This window comes from Rousettus aegyptiacus, unplaced genomic scaffold (genome assembly GCF_014176215.1).
Source record: "Rousettus aegyptiacus isolate mRouAeg1 unplaced genomic scaffold, mRouAeg1.p scaffold_m13_p_16, whole genome shotgun sequence".
Lineage (NCBI taxonomy): Eukaryota > Metazoa > Chordata > Mammalia > Chiroptera > Pteropodidae > Rousettus > Rousettus aegyptiacus.
The window spans coordinates 16831713-16856093 of NW_023416291.1; the positions used below are offsets into that span (position 1 = coordinate 16831713).

Sequence of the window (24381 nt, forward strand, 5' to 3'; positions counted from 1 at the left end):
TACCAGTCTAATCTGTATAGGTCCACTTACACACAGATTTTATTCAATACTGTAAATGTATTTTATCTTCCCTATGATTTTCTTAATAATATTTTTTTCTCTAGCTTAGTTTATTATAAGAATGCATATATATAATACATATAACATATTAATTATGTGCTAATTTACCATTTAAGTTATTGGTGAAGCTTCCAGTCAATGGTAGGGTATTAGTAGTTAAGTTTTTGTGGAGTCAAAAGTTATACTTGGACTTTTGACTGCTTGAAGGTCTAACCCCATGTTGTTTAGGGTCAACTGTAGTTTTCTGAAAGTATCTTTTTAGTACATTATATACCATATTTATTTTACAGTAACCTCTCTATAATCATCTGCTTTGTATATTTTTCTAGTTATCGTTTATATTATGGAAATACTCTGAATCGAGTGACAACAATTATATCATCTTTTATTAGCTGCTAAGACAACCACAGATGAATCTGTGGCTTTCTTATGAATTCGAATACCTAACTAAATTTTAACTTTATCTTTTCTACTCTCTTTTCCATAAATGCTGATTTCTTAACTTATATAATATTTTATGTTGTATATATTTTATAACCTATCATAAATTCTTCATGAAAAGATTTTAATGAATTCTTTAACAATAAAGATATTAATTATAGGTATAATTATTTGTATGTATATAATACTATAAATTGCTATAATCAGCTCTTACTATAATCCGGTTATATTATACCAAACCTATTCCATATATGATTATCTAATTTTAGTTGGTTATTAGTTTGTTTTTTCTTTGTGTACTTCTATTTGAGGTAGAAGAAGCAATAAAAATCTATGAAAAAATCCAAAACCAACACTTCTTTGGAAGATATTTTAACAATATTTAATAAAAGGGGGGGAGGCATACAAACAGTTTCACTTCAAGGAATTTTTCCTAAGGAAATTAAGAATATGCATGAACATTAAACTACAAATATAGTACACCATATTTCATTAAAGCTTTGTTCGATGGCCAAAATAACCAAAAAATGAGTTATATTCATAGATGAAATATTGCTGCCATTGATTCGATGCTAAATGTATTAATCAATAAGGAAAAATGTTCAGAATGTATTTTGAAAAGAAAAAATAAGGTTATAAAGATTTGTTGTTATAATAAGTATGATTGATTTCCTCCTTATTTTTGGCTCATCCAAGTTTTTTTCAAAATGTATGCATTGATTGCAAGCATAATTTAAAAAAAGTATGTTAACACTGGTAAAAGACAAACATTGTAGGACTGTGAGATTATCATAAATATATGGTAACAGGTATAGGAAGAATTGAGGAAGTAAAATACAAAAACCTAAAAAAATTTGAGATTTAAAAAGTTACTCCTACATTTGGTTCAAGTATAAAATCAGAATCAGATTATGACTCAATCACTGAAGACAGAATTCAGAAACTGTCTCTTGTCACTGATAGAATCTCTGTTATCTGATAACTCTCTAAACCATAACTGAATGAGAGTGGGCGTAGCCTCCTGATTATTACCAACCAGGTTTTACCATCTGTAACCTAGTCATCAATACCAGGATCCACTATGACTCAAAGTTTTGGGTATGTGTCCCTGGGATGGGTTATTCCTCTGCGGCTAGCCAATGAAAGTTGCCCTGCCTGCAGTCTCAAACGGGTCTTCTAATGAGAGTGTTGGAGGTGGTTAGAAAAAAGAAAAAGCGAAATCAACAAGAGAACTAACTGGCTGAAAAAATGAGAGTGGTCAGTAATTCCAGATAAGAAGAATGGAGAAAAAGTCTATTTCAGAATAAATAATTAAAGACTGGACAGCTCTTTTTGGTCAATATAGAAACAAATTAATTATAACAATGTTTATGCAGCATCCTTATTTTTTTTTCTTCTTCCAAATAATATCATGGCTGTGTTTTTCACTGCTTTGAGAACTTGAATCTCTTTTGTGTTCATTTTAGAGGAAATGTCAAGCAGCCTCTTATTCAGCAACATTTTCTGAACCTCTACTTTATGATAGAAATTATTCTAGGCACTGGGGCTGTATCAGTGATCTAAAACACCTTCAGCCTGTGGAGCTGACATTTTAGTGAGGAAGGACAGGAATAAACCAATAAAGGGCTACATAATGTACTGTCAAGTTAGAATATATGATAAAGTGGTGCTTTTTTAGGTCTCTCACAGGAGGCAACATCCTTCAGAGATGTATTATCACATCTGCCTGCTTCTGCCACTGGGAATCACATAAACACGGACCTTCCACAATTCCAGGATATCTTGCACCAGAAATCAAGAACAATGAATATACAATCATGATGTTTTCCTGTGCAACCAGCAATATGTGTGTGTGTGTCCTTAACTCCGTATCTTCCCCACCATTATTACTAATGCTAGTTCTACTTGTGGCTTAGAAATCCAAAAAGCTTTGAAAATCAACAAATTGTCCTTAATGCATATGGAGGCAAAATTTAATTCACCTGACCTTAGGTAGAAAAACCCAAGTTGAACCAACCAACAGAGGCCTATATAGTGGATCTTATTCTCGCACTTTTTGAAAATATTCTTACACTTTACTGCATAATATTAACATGTTTCAATTACAAGTTTGATTGCAGACCCACTTATCTTCTTATCTTTCTAAGTTGCAAATTTTCTGAATTCCAAAATACATCTGGCCACACGAATTTTGAATAAAGTATTATGGGTCTGCACAACTACTATAAAGTACAAGTATTACTACTGTTGCTTCTACTACAAAATGTTGCCTTTGAGTAGCTCTTTATTGTTATTCTGAATACATCTAATATCTTAGTAGCCTAAAGTTATATAACTAAAGAGAAAACTGTACCTAATCCATCTACTGTTTAATGAATATACATGACTTTTTAAACATTATTTAAAGGTCATTTAAAAAAACCAAATTGCAGCACATCTAAGTCAATACAATATTAATAGGCACAGCAATATCCAAAGCCTCGACCATAATCTTGCATACCAGCATTTCCTATGTCCACTGGCATTTTCTATGTCTACTTATTATCACTACTAAAGTTTTCATTCATATTCAACATCTTTGGTGCATTTTGTTTGATGAAAACAAGCTAATTAGTGGTGAACCTTCCCTAGTTCATAAATTTATTCCTAAGAACATTAAAAGGAAGTCAAGGGAGACATGTTCAGTAACAGATGTTTGCCTTTTCTGGCTGCCTTTTTACAGTTTGTTCTCTTTCATTACTTTTTAAGAAATTAGTTAATGTTCCCTTTACTAGAGAACAAGCGGACCTAGCTTCCCAGGAGGTTGGGGAAGGGGGGATTCCCCAGGGCGGACACAGCCTGTTCACTCCTTGTACCTAATATCTGCTCAAATACTCTCTGTATTCAACTTTTCATTCTTTCATCCAGGTTTTGGTAACAATCACCCTCCAGCTTATCTCAAAAAGAATGCTTAGGCTGACTGGCAACTGTAGAACTAGAACTGTCGTGGGTACTACTACTAATGCAGATGGGCCTCGCGCCCCTCAAATATCTTCCTCAGATGAGAACACCTTAGAATAAAGGGTCAATATGATTCGGTAAAGAAAGACAATGAAGTAGCTTCCGAAAGGAAATCCAGCAGGTCTTTTATAATAAAATAAATGAGAAGTGTAGGTTAAGATTTTTCTCTGTAAAAGTAAATTTGATCCAAAACCACAAATTTAAAAGTACCCTATTTATTAACCTAACCCTCCACTTTTGAATATGACTTCGTGTGGGTGGGACTGTGATGTGGTCACAGATTCCCTTATCCCAGTTTAGAGGAACCTCATTCACAGAGCCATCAACGTACGGTCACAAAATTGCCCTTGGACTTTTTAGTCCTCTGATTGTCACACTCCTAACAGATGTCTTCATTCTCCACTGGTCTCCATTATATTTTCTTGATAGTCTAGGCACGATTAAAAAAAATTGCAATCACATTTGGGGCAAAGCATTGTGATGATTATTTGGGCTATTGATGCTCTTCAAATAAAAATTAATATGTATATTTAAAAGTAAAAGTGATCAGCAAGTTTTACATAGGATATAACAGAATGAAAGCACTGCTTAAGAACAGAGGGAAGAATTTCAATCAAGAATCGTTTAAGGAATAAAGTAGGTCTAAAGTAAAATCGCACATGTGATATCAAAATTAACCCAATAATCCGCCCGAAAAAATGATACTTCAACTCTATGTCCAGTTTTAAAAATACTTACAGTACAATATTCCCGAAATGATGATCCAGAGAAACTGTGGAAGCTGGATTCATGAGCCAAACGGGCAGACTTTAATGGCACAATTTTTCTCCAATCATAGAATGCTTTGTCTGTTAGAAATATCAGTATAGGTTAAAACAATATTTATCCAGAAAAAGTACACTGATCATACTGCTTAATGTTACAAAGAGGGAAGTAAATCATTTTTATAGCCCAATTATTCTGTATCAAACCTCATCTTGTCATCTAATCAGAGAGAAATGAAGAAGCGATAGCATCGCAGAGAGAGCCTTCCATTAATTGGCTTCATCATAAAATAAAGCTACGATGTTTTTATTGCGGACAGAATGCCCATCAGAAAACTAATAGCTTCCTTCTTTCGACCCCCTTTTTTTCGAGAACATTGACTTCTTTCTTTAAAGGAGGCTTAAAGCAAAATCATAGAAAAACCTGCTCTCCCTGTTACATAAGTACTTGAAAAGAAAATTCAGAATTATTATGAAGGCACAAGTTTTGAAATCACAAAGTACTTAAGGTAAATAGGTTGAAAGAGAAAAAGGTTAGCCAGCATATACCCATATATTTCTTCTGTCTCAGGCTGTTGTTAAAGAGAATTTCTGTAGAAAACTTTTTTTTAATGATGAGGAGGAGATTTAAGATTTGTTTATTTCTTAGCAATATCATTTTTAAAAGGGAAAATTTCAGTTTAATCTTGTCATCCAAATGAATCAAACTATTTTTACATTTCTATTTTTCTTTCTAGTAAATAATATACATGTATTCTTTCCTGAAATTTTCATTTTAATAGAGTTATCCATGGACTGGTTTATTTCATATAAATTTGGAGAAAACTAAAAAGCAATAAATTATTTTATTTCATTGCTTCAACTTATTTACAGGATCATCAGTTAAGTGCCCTAGAAAGAGGCAGAGTAATAATATAAAATAATAAAAAAATTGATACTATCTCAGAGACATCCTAATCAAATTATATGTACAACCTACCCCATTTTAATTTTATATGTATTTTTTCCATTTCTCAAAAAGAGTCCCTGCTCTCTATCAAATAGGGAATATCTCTAGAAGCGGTTACATGATAAATTGTATATTTCAATCACAATTCAATAAACAAATGGAATTCTTTAATGGAAGCAAATGTCAATAATAGAACATAAAAGAGAAACTGAAAATATCAGTATTCAAGATGAGAATAGCAAACAGCCATACATGTTACACTTTAATTGAGGACTTTTATAAACTCAGGGACATATAAAAGGATAGCATAAGAGTACTTAGAGAACTGTAAGCCCTCACATTTCTTATGAAGCTTTTAAACTAATTTGAAGCACTCATTGACTCACTAGCACTGTCTCTATCTGGCCCACCCATTTTTCTTAATTAACTTCTACAATAAGTAGTCTCAGATATTTTAAATAATTGGCTTCTTTTTCCAAACTCTTTTATAAATGTATGAACTCTTCCAGGATAAGGACAATGTCTTATGAGGAACTGCCCTGTGTTTCTAGTTCATTTGCAATTCGATCAAGGTAGTTACATAAACACTGTTGAACAAGAATTAGCTTCAGGCAAAAGGGACTCTTCCTGATCACTGAAGAGCCCAACCCAAAATGAAACTAAATTCTATACAACTTATTTTACCAGGAGAGCCCAGAGTATTTCAAGTATTTTATCTTGTTTACCCACAAAACAAGACTCATGTAGTGGAGAAGGCCATGCATTATTTTCTGCAGTATATAGGTATCAGACTGGAAAATATAGCTATAACTTTTCCACTTCAGGAAGCAGTAAAGCCTCCACTAAAATCCTCAAGGTAATCATTCACACACTGATGTTATGCTAATGACTCCTCCTGAGAAGCCAGGCACAGAAGGTGACATGCCACAAATTCTGGTTTATTCTTCAAAGTCAGTCGAAAGTTATAAGCTGATAGTTTGAGGAAGACTGAAGTCATACATCAAACTAAATCTTAACAAAACCATCGTGGAGCCAACAACCTTCACAGATAATGCCACAGAGAAACGCTTCTGAATTCTAGGGATGTATTGGTGTGAGAGAGAGGGAGAGGCGGGGTGGGGGGGGGGGGCAGAAACAAGAGTAGGCTGTATAATGATAGATGAAAAAATAAGAAATTGTTTCAGTAATTCCAGTTTATCAGCCAGCAGTATGGAATAAAATACTCTGAGATTAAACAAATCTGGTAAAAATGCAGTATCGAAATTTAGAAAGAAACCAAAATGGTTCCATCAGGTCAAGAAGGAGTTATTAGCTAAATAGCAGCTAACTTTGAAAATAAAAAAATTCTCTTAAATAATTACCCATACTGATGTCTTCCTGCTTTTCATTTTCTCGATTCTTATTTAGACGGTTTTTGAAGGATAGTACTATACCACTAGTTCATGATATTTGTTGTCTTCTGTGTATCTTACCTCCCTGCCCTCCCCATCTAGACTTGAAAGTCTTTCACTTGTTTTGTATTCTCTGCAAAAACTGAATACAATGCTGTGCCCCAAGCATATGTCCAATGTATGCTCCTGGACTAATGTGGCATTGATTGAAAGGCCAATGAGTGAACCCGTTAAGAGCAAAAGACCTCATCCATTGCAAGTGACATAAATATCTAAAGGAATGGAAAAGCTTTAAAAACTGATTTTTAAACTCCACTTTTTTTTTTTTAGACCAAATATTTTCCACCAGACCATCTTCCCTCACTTTCTAGCATTATCTTAATGTTTTATACTGGTAATAGTTTCTAGATTCATTTCATGAACATGACTTTTTATTTTATTTCCTTTTTTAAAAAAACAATGTGTTTAGTTAACAATGAGCCAATTATTACACAGGTGAGAGATATTTCTAAAGTCTAATAAACATACTTGTTTCAGAAACTTGAATTACTCAGATGACACAGAAAACTGATAAGGTTGTATACTATTGTGATATTGCCAAGAGAATAAGGAAAGAAAGAAGGGAAAGAGGAAGAAAGGAAAAATTCATCTTTCTGCAATCTTTGTAGTGACAAAAATTTTCTCCATATTGCAAATGCATATACATTTGTTCAAGTCACCTGAGTATCAGCAAAAGATGCAAAAACAATAGAAGTTCAAACTTCTCAAATGTTCTATTTCAGAAACAAAATGTTCATGAGAAATAGTCTATGCAACTGCCTCCGACAGAGCTGAAGAAATCCAAATACAAGTACAATGTCTCTTTATCAGGACGTGATAGAGCCCAAGACACCGCTGGGTTCAGTGGTCCTCTGTCCCTAGGGCCTCTTTTATGCCAAGTTTATTCTGTTTCTCTTTTATCAATTCCCTTGTAACAATTAATTCTTTGAGTTAATTGCACATGCAGTTTTAATCTGTAGGTAATTACAAACAATTAATAGTTAGGAGACAGAATTAGCAGTTCTTGGTTTGATTATCTATATAATTAAAAGGGGTGGTAAACTAGAGTTGACAAATAGCATCTTAATCACTTGAATAATCAAATCCCAGAAGCTTGCTGGGGCAGCTGAATTCCATCTGTTATATTAGTTCAAATTTTAGAATCAATGACTGAAATGTCCATTTAAATAAACTCATATTGATAATTTAGTTAAAAATGAACAATATGTATTTAAAAAATTACTTAAACTATTTACCTTCTTTCATTTGTTTATAATGACCTGTTTCCAAAAGGATCCAATAAAAAATATTCAACAGACTAATGTATTATATCCATCAGTTAATATTCATGGCTCCCAAATATTATAAAACATCTAAGAAATATGAATAACTCCTTTTGTGCTCAGCCTATTTAATACTTTTATTTAAGTGTGTGCTGAGTGACAGCAAATAAGACATATAGTTAATCCTTTATCTGACTATCTGGTGGGATCAGTTGTTTGTAGATATAGAACAAATATTAAGAAGCAGGATAAGCTTAATGTGAGTTAAAAAAAAAAACATATAAGAACTTCATTCTGTTTAGGATATAACACAGATCAGTTGCAGCATTGTTGCATAACATCTTTCTGAATTGCTAAGTATTTGGACAAGTTTGTCAGATGCTTCCAAGCTAATAGTGAATAAAAAGCATTCTTAAAATGGCTCAATACAGCTTGTTACCTTCAATTGGAAGGCAGCTCCCTTGACAGCCCCACTAAAATACTCTGTAAAGGAAAAGATGAAAATCTCAAGGTCATTAAAGATGAAGTCTAACCATTCGCCAATTTGCAGATGAGAAAAAAATGCACTTTTATTAGGATGTTGAAAGTGAATTGAGGAAAGCAATCAATGACCTTTACATAATAATAAAACCCCCAGCCCACCTGAAGGATGTTAGAAAGAGACTTAATACCTCCCCAGGAAAATGTAAGGAAAAAAGAACAAATAACATTTCTCCAAAGTGCGGGTGCTATTTTTAAAAAGCCACTTCCTTCTCCAAACCTTCATCTATCACAGTCTACTTGGACACTACGACTCCAGGAAAACAGCTAAGAAAGGAAGTAACCCTGACTGTCGTGCCGAGATTTGATATGGTCCCATTACTGTAAGCAAAGAGCTCTGAGCAGAGGGTAGGACTGGTAGGTCTCAAAAACAATGCACGATGGGGATTGTAATTTTTATGTGCTGAATAGCTAAAAATAATAAAGAATGAAGGGGTAGAATTACAAAGCCCTGCCTCAACAGAGCCGAATTCTTCCACATGGATGTCTGTAGGTTACTGGAGATTAAGCGGATAAGTGGGCATTGACACCAGCTCATCAACTATAGAACCAAAAAAAAGTTAAGAGACGTACCCAAGTAAACACAGCAGGATTGAGAAAAATCCACGTTCTATTTTTAATTACTCACTTTGCATACACCGATTTCTCCCAGAGTAGACACACTGGGGCTTACATTCGTCATGGCTATGCTGGTGAAAATTTTTGAGGACCTAGATTGCTAAATATTTTACATACACTACCTGATCAAATCAGCACAATAACCCTATGAGGTGGATGCTGAGTGTATCCCCAGTTTAACAGAAGAGGAAACAAATTAAATTGCACAAGCCCATGTCATGCTGAATTTGAAGGCCATGTGACTGCGACACAAAAGGAAATGTCCCTGTGATAGACTGAAGAAACAGTGGCCCCCAAAATACTCAAGTGCCAAACACTGGAACCTGTAAATATTGTTATGTGACAATAGGAGCTTTGCAGATGTGATTAGATTAAGAATTCTGAGAAGAGACGATTATTCTGGATTATCCTGGTGGATCCTCTCAAGTATTCCTGAGAGAAGGAAACAAGGAGATTTGACTACAGAAGAAAAGAAAAAAAAAAAATGTGATGACAGAAGCAAGAGATTGGAGTGATTTGAGGAAGAAGTCATGAGCCAAGGAATGCAAGCAGCCTTCCTTCAGAAGCTAGAAAAGACAAGAAAATAGATCCTTCTCTAGAGTCTGAAGAAGGAATCAGTCCTGTGGACACCTTGACTTAGTCCAGTGAAATTGATTTTGGATTTCTGGCCTCTAGAACTATAAGAGAATAAATCTACATTGTTTTAAGCTACCAGGTTTGCAGTAAATTGTTAAAGCAGTCATGGGAAACTAATATTGTCTTCAATTCTGAAAATCAAGTAAAAGACTGTAAGTATTCTACTAGACCCAGGAAAAAGTTTTAGGAAAATATTGGCATTCTCACTTTGTTATAACAAGTTAACTCTTTAAAACAGAGGCTAAAAGCAATAAGGAGAAAACAAACTAAGATTTTAAAAAATAATAATATTTGTAAGGTAAATAAAAATTGAAATGAGAGTTTTTAAAAAGGCAAGAAACATAAGGAAACAAAAAACAATGGCAGAATTAAAATGTACTTCAGCATTAGCAGGGATGTTAGAGACAGTACAGAATATCAAATGACTGGACTTGGCAAGCACTCCTAGAATGCAGAATAAAGTATCCAAAGATGGAAATTATGAGAGAGAAGATTATAGATTAAAGAAGAGAAAAAAATAAATACCCATCAAATGAATCATACACATTAATGAAGATGAAACCAGAACAATTAGAAATAAAGAGAATGTACAATATTGAAAAATAATTTTCTGAGCTTAAAAAATGATACGTCTTCTCAGTATTGGGCCTCACTGAATTTTAGGGAAAATTCATTAAGAGAGAGTTGTATGCAAGTACATTCTGCAAAATTACAGGAATAATAAAATTTAAATTATAAGACTATGGAAAATTCATACATATTTAGAAAGAAAAAAATCTCAAAGGCATAAAACTCAAATTTCTTTTAAGAAACAACAGGAAAAAAAAAAAAACATTAGATAATAGAATGTCACCAACAGAATTTCCAGGGAAAAGAAAAGTTGTGAAACAGAAATTTTTTAACCAAATTGTCTTCAATGTATAAAGGCCAGACCAAAAAATCAATGCCCTACGATCTCAGAGAAATCATGAGTTTTTGTTTAACAAACACTTATCTGAAGACCAAGATGAATCAAAATTAAGTATAAAAGAATTTAGAAATCATGATATGAGTACTAACATTCCTCCAGGAACCAGTGTACTCAATTCTAGTAGGACCACATGAAGTCATGTGGGTCCTGTAGCTGGGACTTAAAGCTTGGTCCTGCCAGGCTTTATGTCATAATTTCTTTTCCGCTTATTTTATTTTCTCAGGGACCAAGCTAGTTGTTTACTAGGGTATAAACGAACTCACTCATAGTCAGATGGAATGGAATCTTGTCCTATGATTACCAAAAACAATAATCAATAATCAGTATTTTTTTCTCATGCAGTTACAATAGCTAAATGTTTGGAACATGTACCCAGAGACCCAGTAAACAAGACAAAAATAATGAAGAGTAATATAACACCTATTTCATTTTCACAGAACTTAAATAATGACTTTTCTCCTTTTAAAAAATTCAAATTGAATCACCAGAATCATGAGTTGGCCCCCACAAAGTTTCTCTTTACATCCTAGTAAGCACCTCTGAGTGTTTCTTTGGAATTCTATTGTTTAACTAAGGAAAAAAATATACCTGAAAATAGATTGTAGGAAATACACCATAATTTTAACAGGGAGTATCTCTGGGTAATGCAATAGTAAAGGATTACCTTTTTTTGTGATAATGTTCTGTATTTTTTTTAATGTTCTGCAATTACTTATAACAATTACAGTTTTAGAGAAAACACGTTTAAAATAAGACTACATACTTTTAGGTAAAAATAGGCAAAATTATGTAAAAAAAAAAAAAAACCCTTTAAATTTGTACTCCATGACTGTAACGTTTCTGGGGACGGACTGGGGGAACCACAAAATCTTTAGAGTCAAAACGGATATTCCCTTCTCAGGAAGTAAGAGAGAGAGTGTTCTGGCCATAGCAACTTTGGAAAACATTGCCCTCAAGCTTAGACAGTAAAGGCTCATGATCAGAGCAGGAGCTCAGGTACCTGGGCTATCACAGATTCAATTCTACAATGCAGGAGCAGCTGTCAGAATACATGATCTGAAAATGCCCCTTGATGGAGCTCACCTGCCATCTTTGCCAAGAAGCACTTTGACAAATAAGGCTTATGCTGACGGCAGACCACAGACTCTAGAAGGGCAGGGACTGTGCCCATTGCACTGTTTTATCCTCTGCACAACCACAATGTCTAGTACAGAATATGTGCTAATAGTTTTGAACAAATGAATATTAAAATGAACTAGATGATGTGTATTTTAGAGATGAAAATGATGTGGGAGTGGAGTGGGGAGAGGGGGAGAAAGAGAGAGAGAGAGAGAGAGAGAGAAAGAGAGAGAGAGAGAGGAAGAGAGATCCATGAGAAAAATGGATATCGAGTGATAATTCAATGGGAGTGTTCTTAGTGCCCCGCTACCACTACAAAAGGAAGCAACAATTAACTAGTTTTTTTGTTTGTCTCATATAATTTAATTCTAAATTTAAATAATAATAATAATAATAATAATGACTTTTCAGGTTTGTTATGTATTGATCTTTGGGCCTTATGGATCTTACTTATTTCAGTCACGGTTTTGGTGTCCACACTCATACATGCTCAGTGAATGAAAATATGAAAAAGATTTCTGGGTATGCAATTTGTCAGTAAAAGAAGTCTTTTAAATATTCTTATTTTTATATAATATCAATTTCTAGGATCTTTCATAAGGAAATAATCTGAAATATGCCAAAAGATTCTTTAGCGGAGATATTTATCATAGCACTATTTATAATTGTGCAGAAAAGAGCTGACATAGCGAACTTGAGACTGCTATTCTTAGGAAGACAGTCTTGGAAAGCTGACCCTTGGCTGATATCTTGGAACTTGGCAGGTAAATAGTTCACTACATTGATGGGAAACTTTCCCTAAAAGATAAGGGCATCTCACTATGCCCAGACTGTGCCAACAATATGGTTCATGCAGAATACTTGCTCTCCTCTTAGAAATCGGAAATATTGGTACATGCTAAGCAAAGATTACTTTTGTGACCATGCCCCAAACAAAGCCTTGGGTGTTGAGTTCCTAATGAGTTCCCCCAATATACAACATTTTACACATGCCATGATTCATCACTAGAGGAATTAACACACATCCATGTGATGCCACTGGAAGAGGACTTTTGGAAGCTTGCTCCTGGTTTGTTCTGGACTTCCCTCTCTGTGCTTTTTCCCTTTGCTGATTCTGCTTTGTATCCTTTCACTATAATAAATCCTGGCTGTGAATAAGACTGGATACTGAATCCCATGGGCCCTCCTAGCAAATCACTGAAACTGGGTGTGGTCTTTTTCTATGGGACCCATGCACAATAATAACATTGGAAATAATGTAAATGTCCAGTGATGGGGTATTGGTTAAGCAAATTATAATATATACATAAATTGAATTATTTTATAACAACAAAAATTTTATTTATGAATTTCTTCATATAACTATAATATGGATAATTATAAATATTATATTCCTTATACTTTTTAATTATAAACAAAAATACATAAACAAAGGACCAAATAAAAATACATCAAAATCCTGAAAGTGATAGCTTCTGGTTTTGATCAAATTTCTGTCTGTATTCTATTTTTTCCTTTTGTTCCTAATGGGCGGAGTATGTGGTTCACAAACTCCGAGTACCAGACACACCTACGGCCGCCTTTAGAGGAAGCTATCCTGATTGTTTTTTCCTTGTACCACTTGCCATAGAACCTAACCCATGGCTTGCTTGTGAAACCCGGCTCGGTGCCTGAGCTCTAGAGGACGAAGGTGGGAAGCAGTCCACGAAGCTGGAGCAAACACATCTGAGTTGGGCATAAGCGAGCAGTTAAGTGCACTAAACATGTTTGACTCACACTCAGCCCGGTTTGGTCTCTACACTACACGAAAATAATCTGACACAATCAAACCTTATATTTTAATAGTTTAAATGTTAATGATTGAAGAGAAGCGGGCTGTAGCGGAGAGGTTCAGCAACTTCTACATTTTCTCCGCAATAGGCTGATGATCCAGGTGTTGGGAAATCTGGATCCTAGAATGATTGCTGGGGCAAGGGGCTGGTTCTCCACAATGCCTTCACTTACACACTCGGTCCCTAAAGGAAATATGCACATGCCACCCTCTTTCAGTTATAAGAAGCCAAACATGAACATTCGACTTTCCAGAAGTTCTATAATGAAGATATATTTGTTTTGTAATATAAAAGGATAACTAAACTTTAGAAAACAAATCCTATCTACAAAATATTTCATCACAATTCTTTGGTGTTGTATTCACAGGTTATGCATGAGCGAGAATTATTGTGCAAATTCTGGAATCAGCTGGCCTTTTTAGAAAATAAAAACAAGACTCTAATTCCCTAAGAAAGATTGTTAATTTTTAGTTATTTCCATCTGTCTTTGATGATTGGCTTGTCAGAAGATTGAAGTTCATTAATGTATCATTATCTTTAGTAAAAGCTCATTAAAGCAATACATTCATGGGAGGAAATAAGACTCCAGTGATAAAAACAAAAGGATAATTACAGAACAGATTTCAGCCCTGCTTATGTCTGTGTATTTATTCCAAATGTTTCATTCCACTCTTTTCTACTCCCCTAGTCATAGCTGACAGAGAGCTAGCTTGTCACCTTGCAAGGTATAGACTATAGATAATTGCTGGGAACTTAATAAAATTACAGGCAGAATACAATAGAGAATTATTTAAAAAAAAAATAATGTAAGTTTAAAGAGATTCACAGAGACCTATAAAGCTACAGGGAATTTCACAAACAAGATTAGTAAAATAAGCTAATGACAAGAACATCCCATTATCATGATCAACAGTCTTTTCATTCATCCTCATAAAGGAAGTGAAGATAAAACGTAAATCAATGCTTCTTCTTGTGAAAAATAGAAGTAAAAGTCTGAGTGAATGATGAAAATTCTGAATATTAATGTGTTAAATGTTATCAATTAAGCTCAGTAGCCATGTGGACCCTGTTGCCATTATTACTAATAAATGAGAATTGACTGTACTAATAAAATAATTCGCAGATGCTCTGTCTTCTTACTCCTACACATTGACAGATCAAATTCAAGAAAACTGGTTCTTTCTAGAGACATAATATGTATTATTTTAGCAGCAACTTTAAGAATAATTGAGAACAAAATTAAGTTCATTTCTTAATTTATCTTGCTGATTTTACTAACTACTATGTCTATATATGAGTCTCTTCTCTAGTTAAAATTTTCTACTTACCTTAACCTAAAATATTTCATCTCCACGCATTTGCCTATACCATGGACTCTACCTCTGATGGTTAATTTTATATGTCAACTTCTCTAGGGCAAAGCGCCCACATATTTGGTCAAGATATCTGGATGTTGCTGTGCAGATATTTTTAGATTGGATTAATATTTGAATCTGCTTTGAGTAAAGCGGATCGCCCTCCATAATATGGGTGGGCCTCACCCAATCAGTTGAAGGTCTTAAAAATAAAAAATAAAAAATTGACATTCCCCGAAGAAGAAATAATTATGCCAGCAGACTACCTTCAATTTAAGTTGCAACATCAACTTTTCCCTGGTCACCAGCCTTCCAGCCCACACTACAAATTTGAACTTGCTAGCCTCTACAATTGCATGAGTTATGCCTTAAAATAAATCTCTCTATACATTGTGCGGCAAGGAGGGAGAGGGAGAAGGAGGGAGGGAGAGAGAAAGAGAGAGATTTTAAGGAATCGTATATGGAGAGAGACAGAGAAGAAAAAATCTATTTAGATCTCTATATAAATATATAAAATGATAAATATATACATATAGGTGAATCTATATCTATCTATATCTATATCTATAAATAGGTATGTATCCAAACATATCTATAATGAGAAAGACGGAGAGACAGAGAGAGAAAGAGAGATCTTATTGGTTCTGTTTCTCTGGAGAAACCTGACTACTGTACCTTCAAAACACATCCCAAAGTGCACCAACCTTTCAGGACCAAGCTGTAACTTCTTCATCTTTTCCTCTTCACTCATAAAAGCATATTGGAATTAAAAAGAATGTGATTGGCATGAATACAAAAATAATTGTGAATCTACTCTATTTATTAAGTTAAAGAATTTTCAAAGTTTTGTATTTGCAGTGTTAAAAATAATATGCCTTGCAATCACCTCACTGATATGATATGCCAGCCTGAGAACTACTTGTTTCCACCACTGGGACAGAACACAACTCATGCCTGTGTTGTGGGTTACCTTTTGTGTGTTTTAACTGTACTACAAGACTATAACTTATTTATAAGACATGGCTGATGTCTAAACTTTGTTTGTATTCGTATACACCTAGCATAAGCAATTTTTATGCTCAGTTTTCAAAATATTAAAAAAAAAAACAACAACTTTAATTATCATCTCCTTGCTTTCGAAATTCAAATGACATTGCCACTTCCATTATGGACACTTATTACAAATGTCTTTATCCCTATAAAAGATAACAACTCTATCTTCATGTGAATGAAGACTCTATCAAAATATAATGAAAAATGAGGAATTTAAACAATTATTGGATATTGGTTAATAATAATAATTATTAATTTTTAGATGAGATAGTGATATTAAACAGAGATTCCTTAGATTGTATAACAAAATGGAAAAACATATTTATGACTGGATATCAAGGAATTTGTTTCAAATAATCTAACCTGAGAAGAGAACTGAAATAATACTGGCCATGAGTTCATAATTGTTGAAACTGGGTGACGGGTACATGTGTATTATTTATTTTTGTATGTATTTATATTTTTCATAATAAAATGGTTTTTATCTATTTATTCCAAAATGCATAAACTCTTCCAATGCCAAGAAAAGTTTGAATTAAATAGCTAAACATTAGGAAAACAGAGCAGGCCACAGAGCAAAACATGAATAACAATACTTTTCTATCTGGCAAGTTCTCTTTTGAAAAAGGAAGAATAGAACTGGACATAAAGTAAAGGAATCTCAGCTAAGCAAAATCCCCACCAAGACTTCACGCTGTAGCTCTGCAGAAAATATTGTAAAACCCTAGGTCAGAACCTTCCTCTGTTAGAGCAGAGCATCAGAAATTGTTTGTTATCTTCTCCACTAGAATAGAAGCATGACGAAGTCAACAACTTCTGTTATGTTTACCAGTGTCTCTCTAGCAACAATCCAAGTATGCATAGTAGGTGCTCAAAAAATATTTGTCAGTGATTCCTGTGTATAAAATATGCTGTCACCTGAACTACCAACAGAAAAAACAGAAATAATTATAACTGAAAAGAATAAAACTACTGTAATTTCCTTTATTTACTTATTATTTTCTTCTACATCGATTTAATTCTAATGTAAATTGTTTTTAAAAGACCTGTGGTATGAGAATTATAAACAAAATCTTATCTATTTTTAATTATGTGCTGTTTCAGAAACATTGAAAATTTTAAAAATAAATAAATACCATTTTAAAAATTCATGTTCTACAGATTAATTTTAGAAAAACTTTCATTCAGATACAATTAGATAAAAATTAGGGTAATTAAAATCATGAAAAACATAAGAATTCTTTTTAAAAGTCTGTTTTCTCTTTATAAATGAGAAATAGTCTCATTTTTTTAAAACGCAATAAGAGAAAATGCATGTCATTTAAATATTTCTCCATTTTTAACAAAATTTTTTCACAACAGAATAATTTTATTCAAAAATTAGAAATCCAGAAAAAGAAAACTTTCCATTCAATCATCCTTATTTCTATGCTTTAGACTTGTATTCCTTAAGTCAGATAAGCTTGCAAAATATTCTACAATATATGTTTAATTTACTATGGTCATGAATTATTAATTCCAATTCTTAAAACTTATGCCAGAGAAACTACCTTAGGTATAAAAAGAGATTGTGAGTCTAGTTGGAATAGCCTTTTTTAAAAAGCAAATTTAAGAATAAGTTCTTGCTTTTTATGGTCTAAAAATTAGTGCAAAAGTCACTGTAAGTAAATTAACCAACATTAAAACTTGGACTACCTATGGACAAAGATAAATTTCAATGTGTATACTCAAGAAGAAATATTCCAAGCAGTGAGCACAGAGAAAAAAAAACACCCTCATAAAATGCTCTCTCAGAGATTTGCTTTATAGAACTTATGGTATTAGTAATTACCATGACATTTAATAAATGGCACTTTGAAGAACTGCTTAAGTCCCAATGAGTCTTCAAGTCAAACCACCTTGGCATTTATTTGTTTATAAGCAATAGAATTATAGCATATTTTGCCTGCATAGTTTTGCTACCTCATGTTTAAAAGATCCATATGTATGAAATGCTTGAAAGAAACATCCCTTATATACACTGTATTTCTCAGTGGACATAGCTTAGCACAAACTGATAAAAATGAAGGGTCATAAAATAGGAAATCGATTTTCATACCCACTGGTGTGTAATTTAATAGATTCTTTGAATAGATGTTAAAAATTAATTCCAACTTAAAAGCAATGAAATATTTTACCTTTTGCAAAGCAGTCAGGAGTGACAAAAGTATTCTTTTCTCCCTTCAGCAAGGAAGGAAAATTCTGTGATCTCAACAGTTATTGCCTTCATCTATCTAAACTATAAAGCCATCTCAGGTACTGCACAGGAAAATTTGGACCTCCTTCAAAGCTCAATCATCCAAATACATCAGAGATTCTCATTGGTTTTAAGTATATTTTAGAACACTAGAATATTGTTCCAGGATATTAAATTTGAAAAATGACTGACTTTGGTTTCCCTATGAGTTAGGACACAGTAATAAATAGTTCTCCTTGATTTAGGATAGATTCAAAAATATATTCAGGGCACACAAACATGTCTACTGGTCCATAAAATTTGTATCACACTTTGCTATATCTATTCTTAATTAGGAATAATTAATGTGGTGGTTACCTAGCAAAATTTATAAACAATATAGTACTAGCCCTTGAAGAGTTTATATTCAAGACATTGGCATTCACTAAGAGTAACTACTGATAAGTGTTTACTTTTTTTTTCTTTTTTTCTCTTTTTTTTAACTTTTTTTTTTTTTTTTTGATAAAAGGTGTTATTTACCACAGTGATACTCGATCAGGCAAGCTATGCTTACTAAAACATAGGGATAATAACATATCATGGTTTTCTTCAGAGCCAAAGCAATTATTACACCTAGTATTTTAGTTCAATACATGGTTTTGGTTTTATTATCTACAAGCCCAACAGGTATTTATTTCATATTTACTAGGTACAGCTAAATACAGAATGCTTACTATGTGCCAGGTATGTGCTTAGTCCTGAGAATACTAGATGAACAAGGCATAGTCCCAGCCTTTGAGAAATGCATAGTCTAATAGGGAAAAGTAAATAAACACAATTCACTACTACTTTGTGGTAAGTGTTTAACAGATGCATGTCATGGAGGCTCACTCAGAGATGAAGCAACTTTACCAGAGGGAGTTCAGGGATAGCTTCCCAGGTGACGAGCACTTGAACTAGATACTGAAGGATGATAGGTCTAGCGATGGGTGGAAGAGTCTCTTCCTCAGAGGCAGGCAGTAACAACAAAAGCGAGGAGTTAGGGCCCCGAGTCCCACATTCTCAGGGCACTCAAAGCCTCTTTGGAGATCCCTGAGACTTGAGTATGAAGCATTGTTTAGCCAGACAGAAGGGTGTAAACAGGAGAATCCAGCCAAAATTTAGAAGTTTTGCATGATAATCCAGAGAGGCTGGTCAGGCAGGACAAAACTGGGTAGTCAGGAGCTTCTCAAGAAACCTAACAAACTTTTTAACACTGTGGTCTCTTCATTGCAGCTATAATTAGAAATGCCAAGTTATCTAGTGAGTTATTAGCCTTTATATTTTTCCTCTAAACCCTGAGTTTAAAGACTCTGCTTTCTGAGTGTTGTATTTCCTAGCGTAATTTTATGATGATTCGTGAGATGTTCAGGACTTATCCTTTGTATTTAATGGCCTCTCTGATGGTAAAGTGGTCTAGCAACTATGTTCCTAATTTTTCTTATAAACATCTCTTAGTCTTTTAAAAAAAAATTTACTAATAGTATTAAACTATAAAGTTTAGTTTCATCTTTTTATTTGAACTCAATCTACCAAAACACTTGTGTTTTGCTTTTAGTGCTCAACATTATTTTTATCAAACTTATCCATGCTATCATTGCATGCAGATGTAGCTTGTCCACTTTCTTGCTATATAGTCTTCCCTTGGATGCGTTTACTACGATTCATTCATTATCTTACTGTTCATGGCATTTGAATTATTTCAAGTTTGAGGTTACTCTAGACTACGCTGCTATGAACATGCTTGTATGCGCATCCCCGTGCTCGTGTGCCGGAGGTTCTCGAGGTCTGGGCTAATGGAAGTTGTGTTCCATGGATTAGCAGAACCTCATCACCTGAAAGCTTGATGGGACTGCAGCTGCTCAGGTCTCAAATCAGACCTGCGAAATCACAGTCTCCGCTTTTAGCGAGATTCATTTGCACATTACAGTCTGTGTGAGTAATATGAAGTACGAGGCGGGAAGCGGTGCTCTAGAACGCATGCTAAGGTGCAGAATCACTGCAGTTACGCTCCACTTGACGGCGGCAGGGAAGGAGAGCTCCTAGCCTTCCACAGCCTCAACGGCACTTCGCACTGTCGATCTTTTACACCGGTAACAATCTGGTGGGTGTAGTCGGGAACGTTTTAGATTTTCTTCACATATTCCTAATCGCTAATACAGATGAGCTTCTTTTTGTAAGTTTATAAGAGATTTCGATGCCCTTGTTTTAAATTTCCTTTTCTAGCCTTTTGTCTAGTTTTCTATTAAGTTGGTTTTTATTTTCTCTTTTGTTTGGAGAAATTTGTTGTGTACACCAGGATTCGGAGAATTGTTGGCTATAGGTATTAGAATTGTTTCTCCCACTCTGTGACTTGTCTTTTTACTCTTTATGGTGCATTTGATGAACAGAAGTTCTTCATTTTGATATAGGTGAGCTATTCGGTTTTTTCGTTTATGTTTGGTAATATTGTGTCTTAAGAAATATTTTCATACTCCAAAGTACTGGGTATATTTTTCTATATTGTCTACTAAATTAAAAGACTCACATTATTAGCTTTTTAATTAAAATATAATTTATGCAGGAAATTGAACATAGAAATTCAGCTTAGTAAATTTTCACTAATGTCCTGGTAAACTACAACGGGATTAAGAACCAAAACATTTCTAGCAACCAGAAGCCCCTCTGATATTTCAGTCTAGTCACTAACTCCCCAAGACGGAGCTCGTGTGAGAAAGTTGTCCAATTTTCTTTCACTATGGAGATAATTAATTTTTATAGTATAATGTATTGAAAATTTCTTTTTTCCTACTCATGTAGTGCCACTTCTTTAGCATATCAAACATATAATACATGTAAAGTACAGAATCCTTGGCAAACTCACAGCCCCAGCCTGACCTGGTGATCACCTTCTCATAGCCCTTACAGTAGGGATGTCACCCTTCAGGCTTCCTGCCAGCACTGCTAGCAACACCCTCTGCTCATCTATCCTTTTTCAATGTGGACACCAGGCATTGCAGACCTCCCACCCACAGTAATATGCCCATTCACCCTACACACCCTCATGCCTGTGTGCCTGCCCCTGGCTGGGGTTCCTGTGCAACCCAGAAGGTTGCTTCTCACTTACCCAGTGACTATGGACGGGCTCTGGCCCTGTCACACAGTGAAATTCTCTGCCTTCAGCAGGCTACAGTTATACCTCCTCGAGTGAGGTCTGAATCCTAGCCCTCTGGTGAGAGGCCCCCTCCAAGTTTTCCCATTCCTGGATAATCTCCCTCAGCCTTAGAGTGCCCTGTAGAATTATCTTACAACTCTTCTGATGACTTAATGACTATATTAAACTTCCCTTGTTTAAATCACTATGTAGTATATGTCTCCTACCACAAACCTAGTAATGCCTCAAGCTATCAGAAGCTGGAACAGACAAGAAAGGATCACCTCTCGAGAATTCAGAGAGAGCCTGGCCGTATAACCGTTTTGGGAAATGTTTTGGAATTCTAGCCTCCAGAACTGTGAGACAATAAATGTCTGTTGTTTTAAACTACTCGATTGTGGTAATATGTATGGAAGCCCTACAAACTAATAAACCCTACTATAATGTTATTTCTAATTTTATGTCTTATTAGTAACTTTTGAAGAAGTTATAAGACTATCACTTCACATAAAAGTACATATGGGTAATAATCAGCTTTGTGTTAAACATGAATGTATGGGATGTAATTCTTTCAGGAAGTCTTGCTTCCTGGCATTTGCTTTAGTTCCTCCAAATATTAGCGTGCCTTCTCATTTGTAATATCTGGAGTAAAAAATACAGTGGTTGCCCCTTCTTTTGGAAATAGTCCAAAATCAATATTAAATATGAAAAATCAGAAAAACAAATAAAGGCACAACTATAACTCTGAAGCACATTATATGAGAAAGAGCTTCCACATAGAAATGAAAGTTAAATGAGACTGGAAGAAGAATTTAAAGATGCCTGCAGTTGCAGATCTCAGACAAGGCAGAGAACAGCTCTCTAAAATAAGTAGCTACAACCTGAGGGCAAATCTCTTTGGGGGGGGGGGGGCAGGGGAGGGCGTGGAATGGAACTATGATGCTTATTCTGATGGCAAAAGCACCCTGGACCACCTTTTCACAAGGTCCCAAGAAGCTGGGAATGTGGGACTCAATGAGAAATCACACAGATGAGGTATATTTTCAAGAGTCAACCTCCTTGATGAGGGGATAAATAAAGACAGATCGTCAGGAATGTGAGCTGTCCTTCAGAGTAGAAATAAAATGGCTGAGGAGAAGTAAAGGCAGAGAGAATTCACGCATGCACACAGCCCTGTGCCATTAACCTGGAGCACCATCCTGCAAGGGTCTGGTCCAGGAAGAGTCATCATATTCAAAATGAGCAAGAAAAACATTTTTAAAAAATAACTGGCATAAAAGACTCACAAAACTTCCAGACTCAAGTAAAATAAAATGGAAAAGATGATAAATATAAAGGGATGAATACCAAAAGAAAAATATTGCCAGAAAAAAAATGAAAAATATTGCCACAGACAATATAAGCATTTTGACCAAACATATTGTCTCAATGTTTTTGGAGGAGGAGAAAAGGTAATTGCTTCTATAAAAAAGATCCCCAATAAAGAGATATAAAAGCTGAAGAAAAATATAGTGAGACAATAGAAATAATCATTTGAGCTGACAGATAAAAAAATTAAATCATTTGGAGAAATGAAGACAGACTATGGATTAGTCAGTGAAAACAGGATTGATAGATATGGACGATATTAAACACAATAAAGAAATAGTTTAAAAGAATTAAAAGAAAAATGATAGACACAGGAAATAGGCAAATGAAGAAAAGAAACAAATAGAACAAAAACATATTAAAGACATAGTTTAAGAAGCAATTACTGAAATAAAATAGAATTAAAATCTTCAAATTGAAGGACATACTTTATATCAGGAAAGAATTTGTCACAGTATGATGTTCACTAAAACACATCTCAGAAATATTATTATAATTCAAAAATAGGGAATCCTTTGAATAGTCAAGAAAAAAGAACAATATATAAGAAGTAAAGCCCTAAGTTACAATGTAATGGAGAAATGCCTACAAAATACTCAAGAAAAATGACTGTGACACAAAAGTTTTATTCTAGTCTAAATGATACAAATAATAAATAACAAAGCTAACTAAAAATTTAAGAGGAAAATAAAGTTGTAAATTATGTAAGTAGCTGATTTCAACATCTTTTATAGTCAAAGGGAAAGGTATCATTTGGAATTAGTAAATCACATGATCAAAAATAAGTATATTCAAAGTATGAAGGTACACACTAAGAGAAAAAACATAGTTAATAAAAGTTTGATGGTGGATAAAGGAAAAGGGAGGGAAAATTATACATATTCTATTATCGTGCTTGGGAGGGAGTCAGTCATAGTTATAAAGAAAATATATTTTCTCTTTATGAAGTACTAACTGCTATGGGAATTGGCCTCCTGTCACAAATAACTAGAAAAGCAGATAAAAGATTTATTATAAACATATGGTAATTAGGAGAATGTGGTATTCTTCCAAGGCTACACAAGCAGATCCATGGAATGAAACAAGAGCACAGAAACAGACCTATGCATATGTGGCATTTACCATAAGACGGAAGACAGCTGTGGCCCTGAAGACCATTGGGCAAAGCAGGGACTTTTCAGTCAATATTTCTAGGACAATTGAGTGTCTCTGTGACAGGGAAGGGGTGGGAGGAGGCAGAATGGGGAGGGAAAGAAACTGGACCCTTCTCTTCCACCTCGTATAAAAATCAACTCCAATAAGATTAAAAACCTAAAAATAGACACAGAAACTATAATAATTTAGAAGACAATCATGGACATTGGTTCAATGACCTCTAGGTGGCCAATAAGTTCATGTTTTACAAACAAGATAAAAAAGAAATAGTCATAAAGGAAACATTGATAAATTCAATTGCTACGTATTTAACAACACCATAGAAAACTTTATAAAGAAAAGCCATGATGCTGGAAAAAATTGATTCAACACATGCAATTGACTAAGATGCAGTTTATGAAATTTTATAAAGAATTTTTAC

At 34.2% G+C, this 24381-nt stretch overlaps 1 protein-coding gene across 3 annotated transcripts in view; it reads right to left on the minus strand.

Moving 5' to 3' along the window:
- Positions 1-24381, minus strand: part of IQCM (IQ motif containing M) — a 412415-nt gene that overhangs the window by 195526 nt on the left and 192508 nt on the right. For all 3 annotated transcript variants that reach the window (XM_016144555.2, XM_036234284.1, XM_036234285.1), the window contains one exon: positions 4240-4349. In XM_016144555.2, the coding sequence (XP_016000041.2) occupies positions 4240-4349 (110 nt within the window). The remainder of the gene's footprint in view (positions 1-4239; positions 4350-24381) is intronic.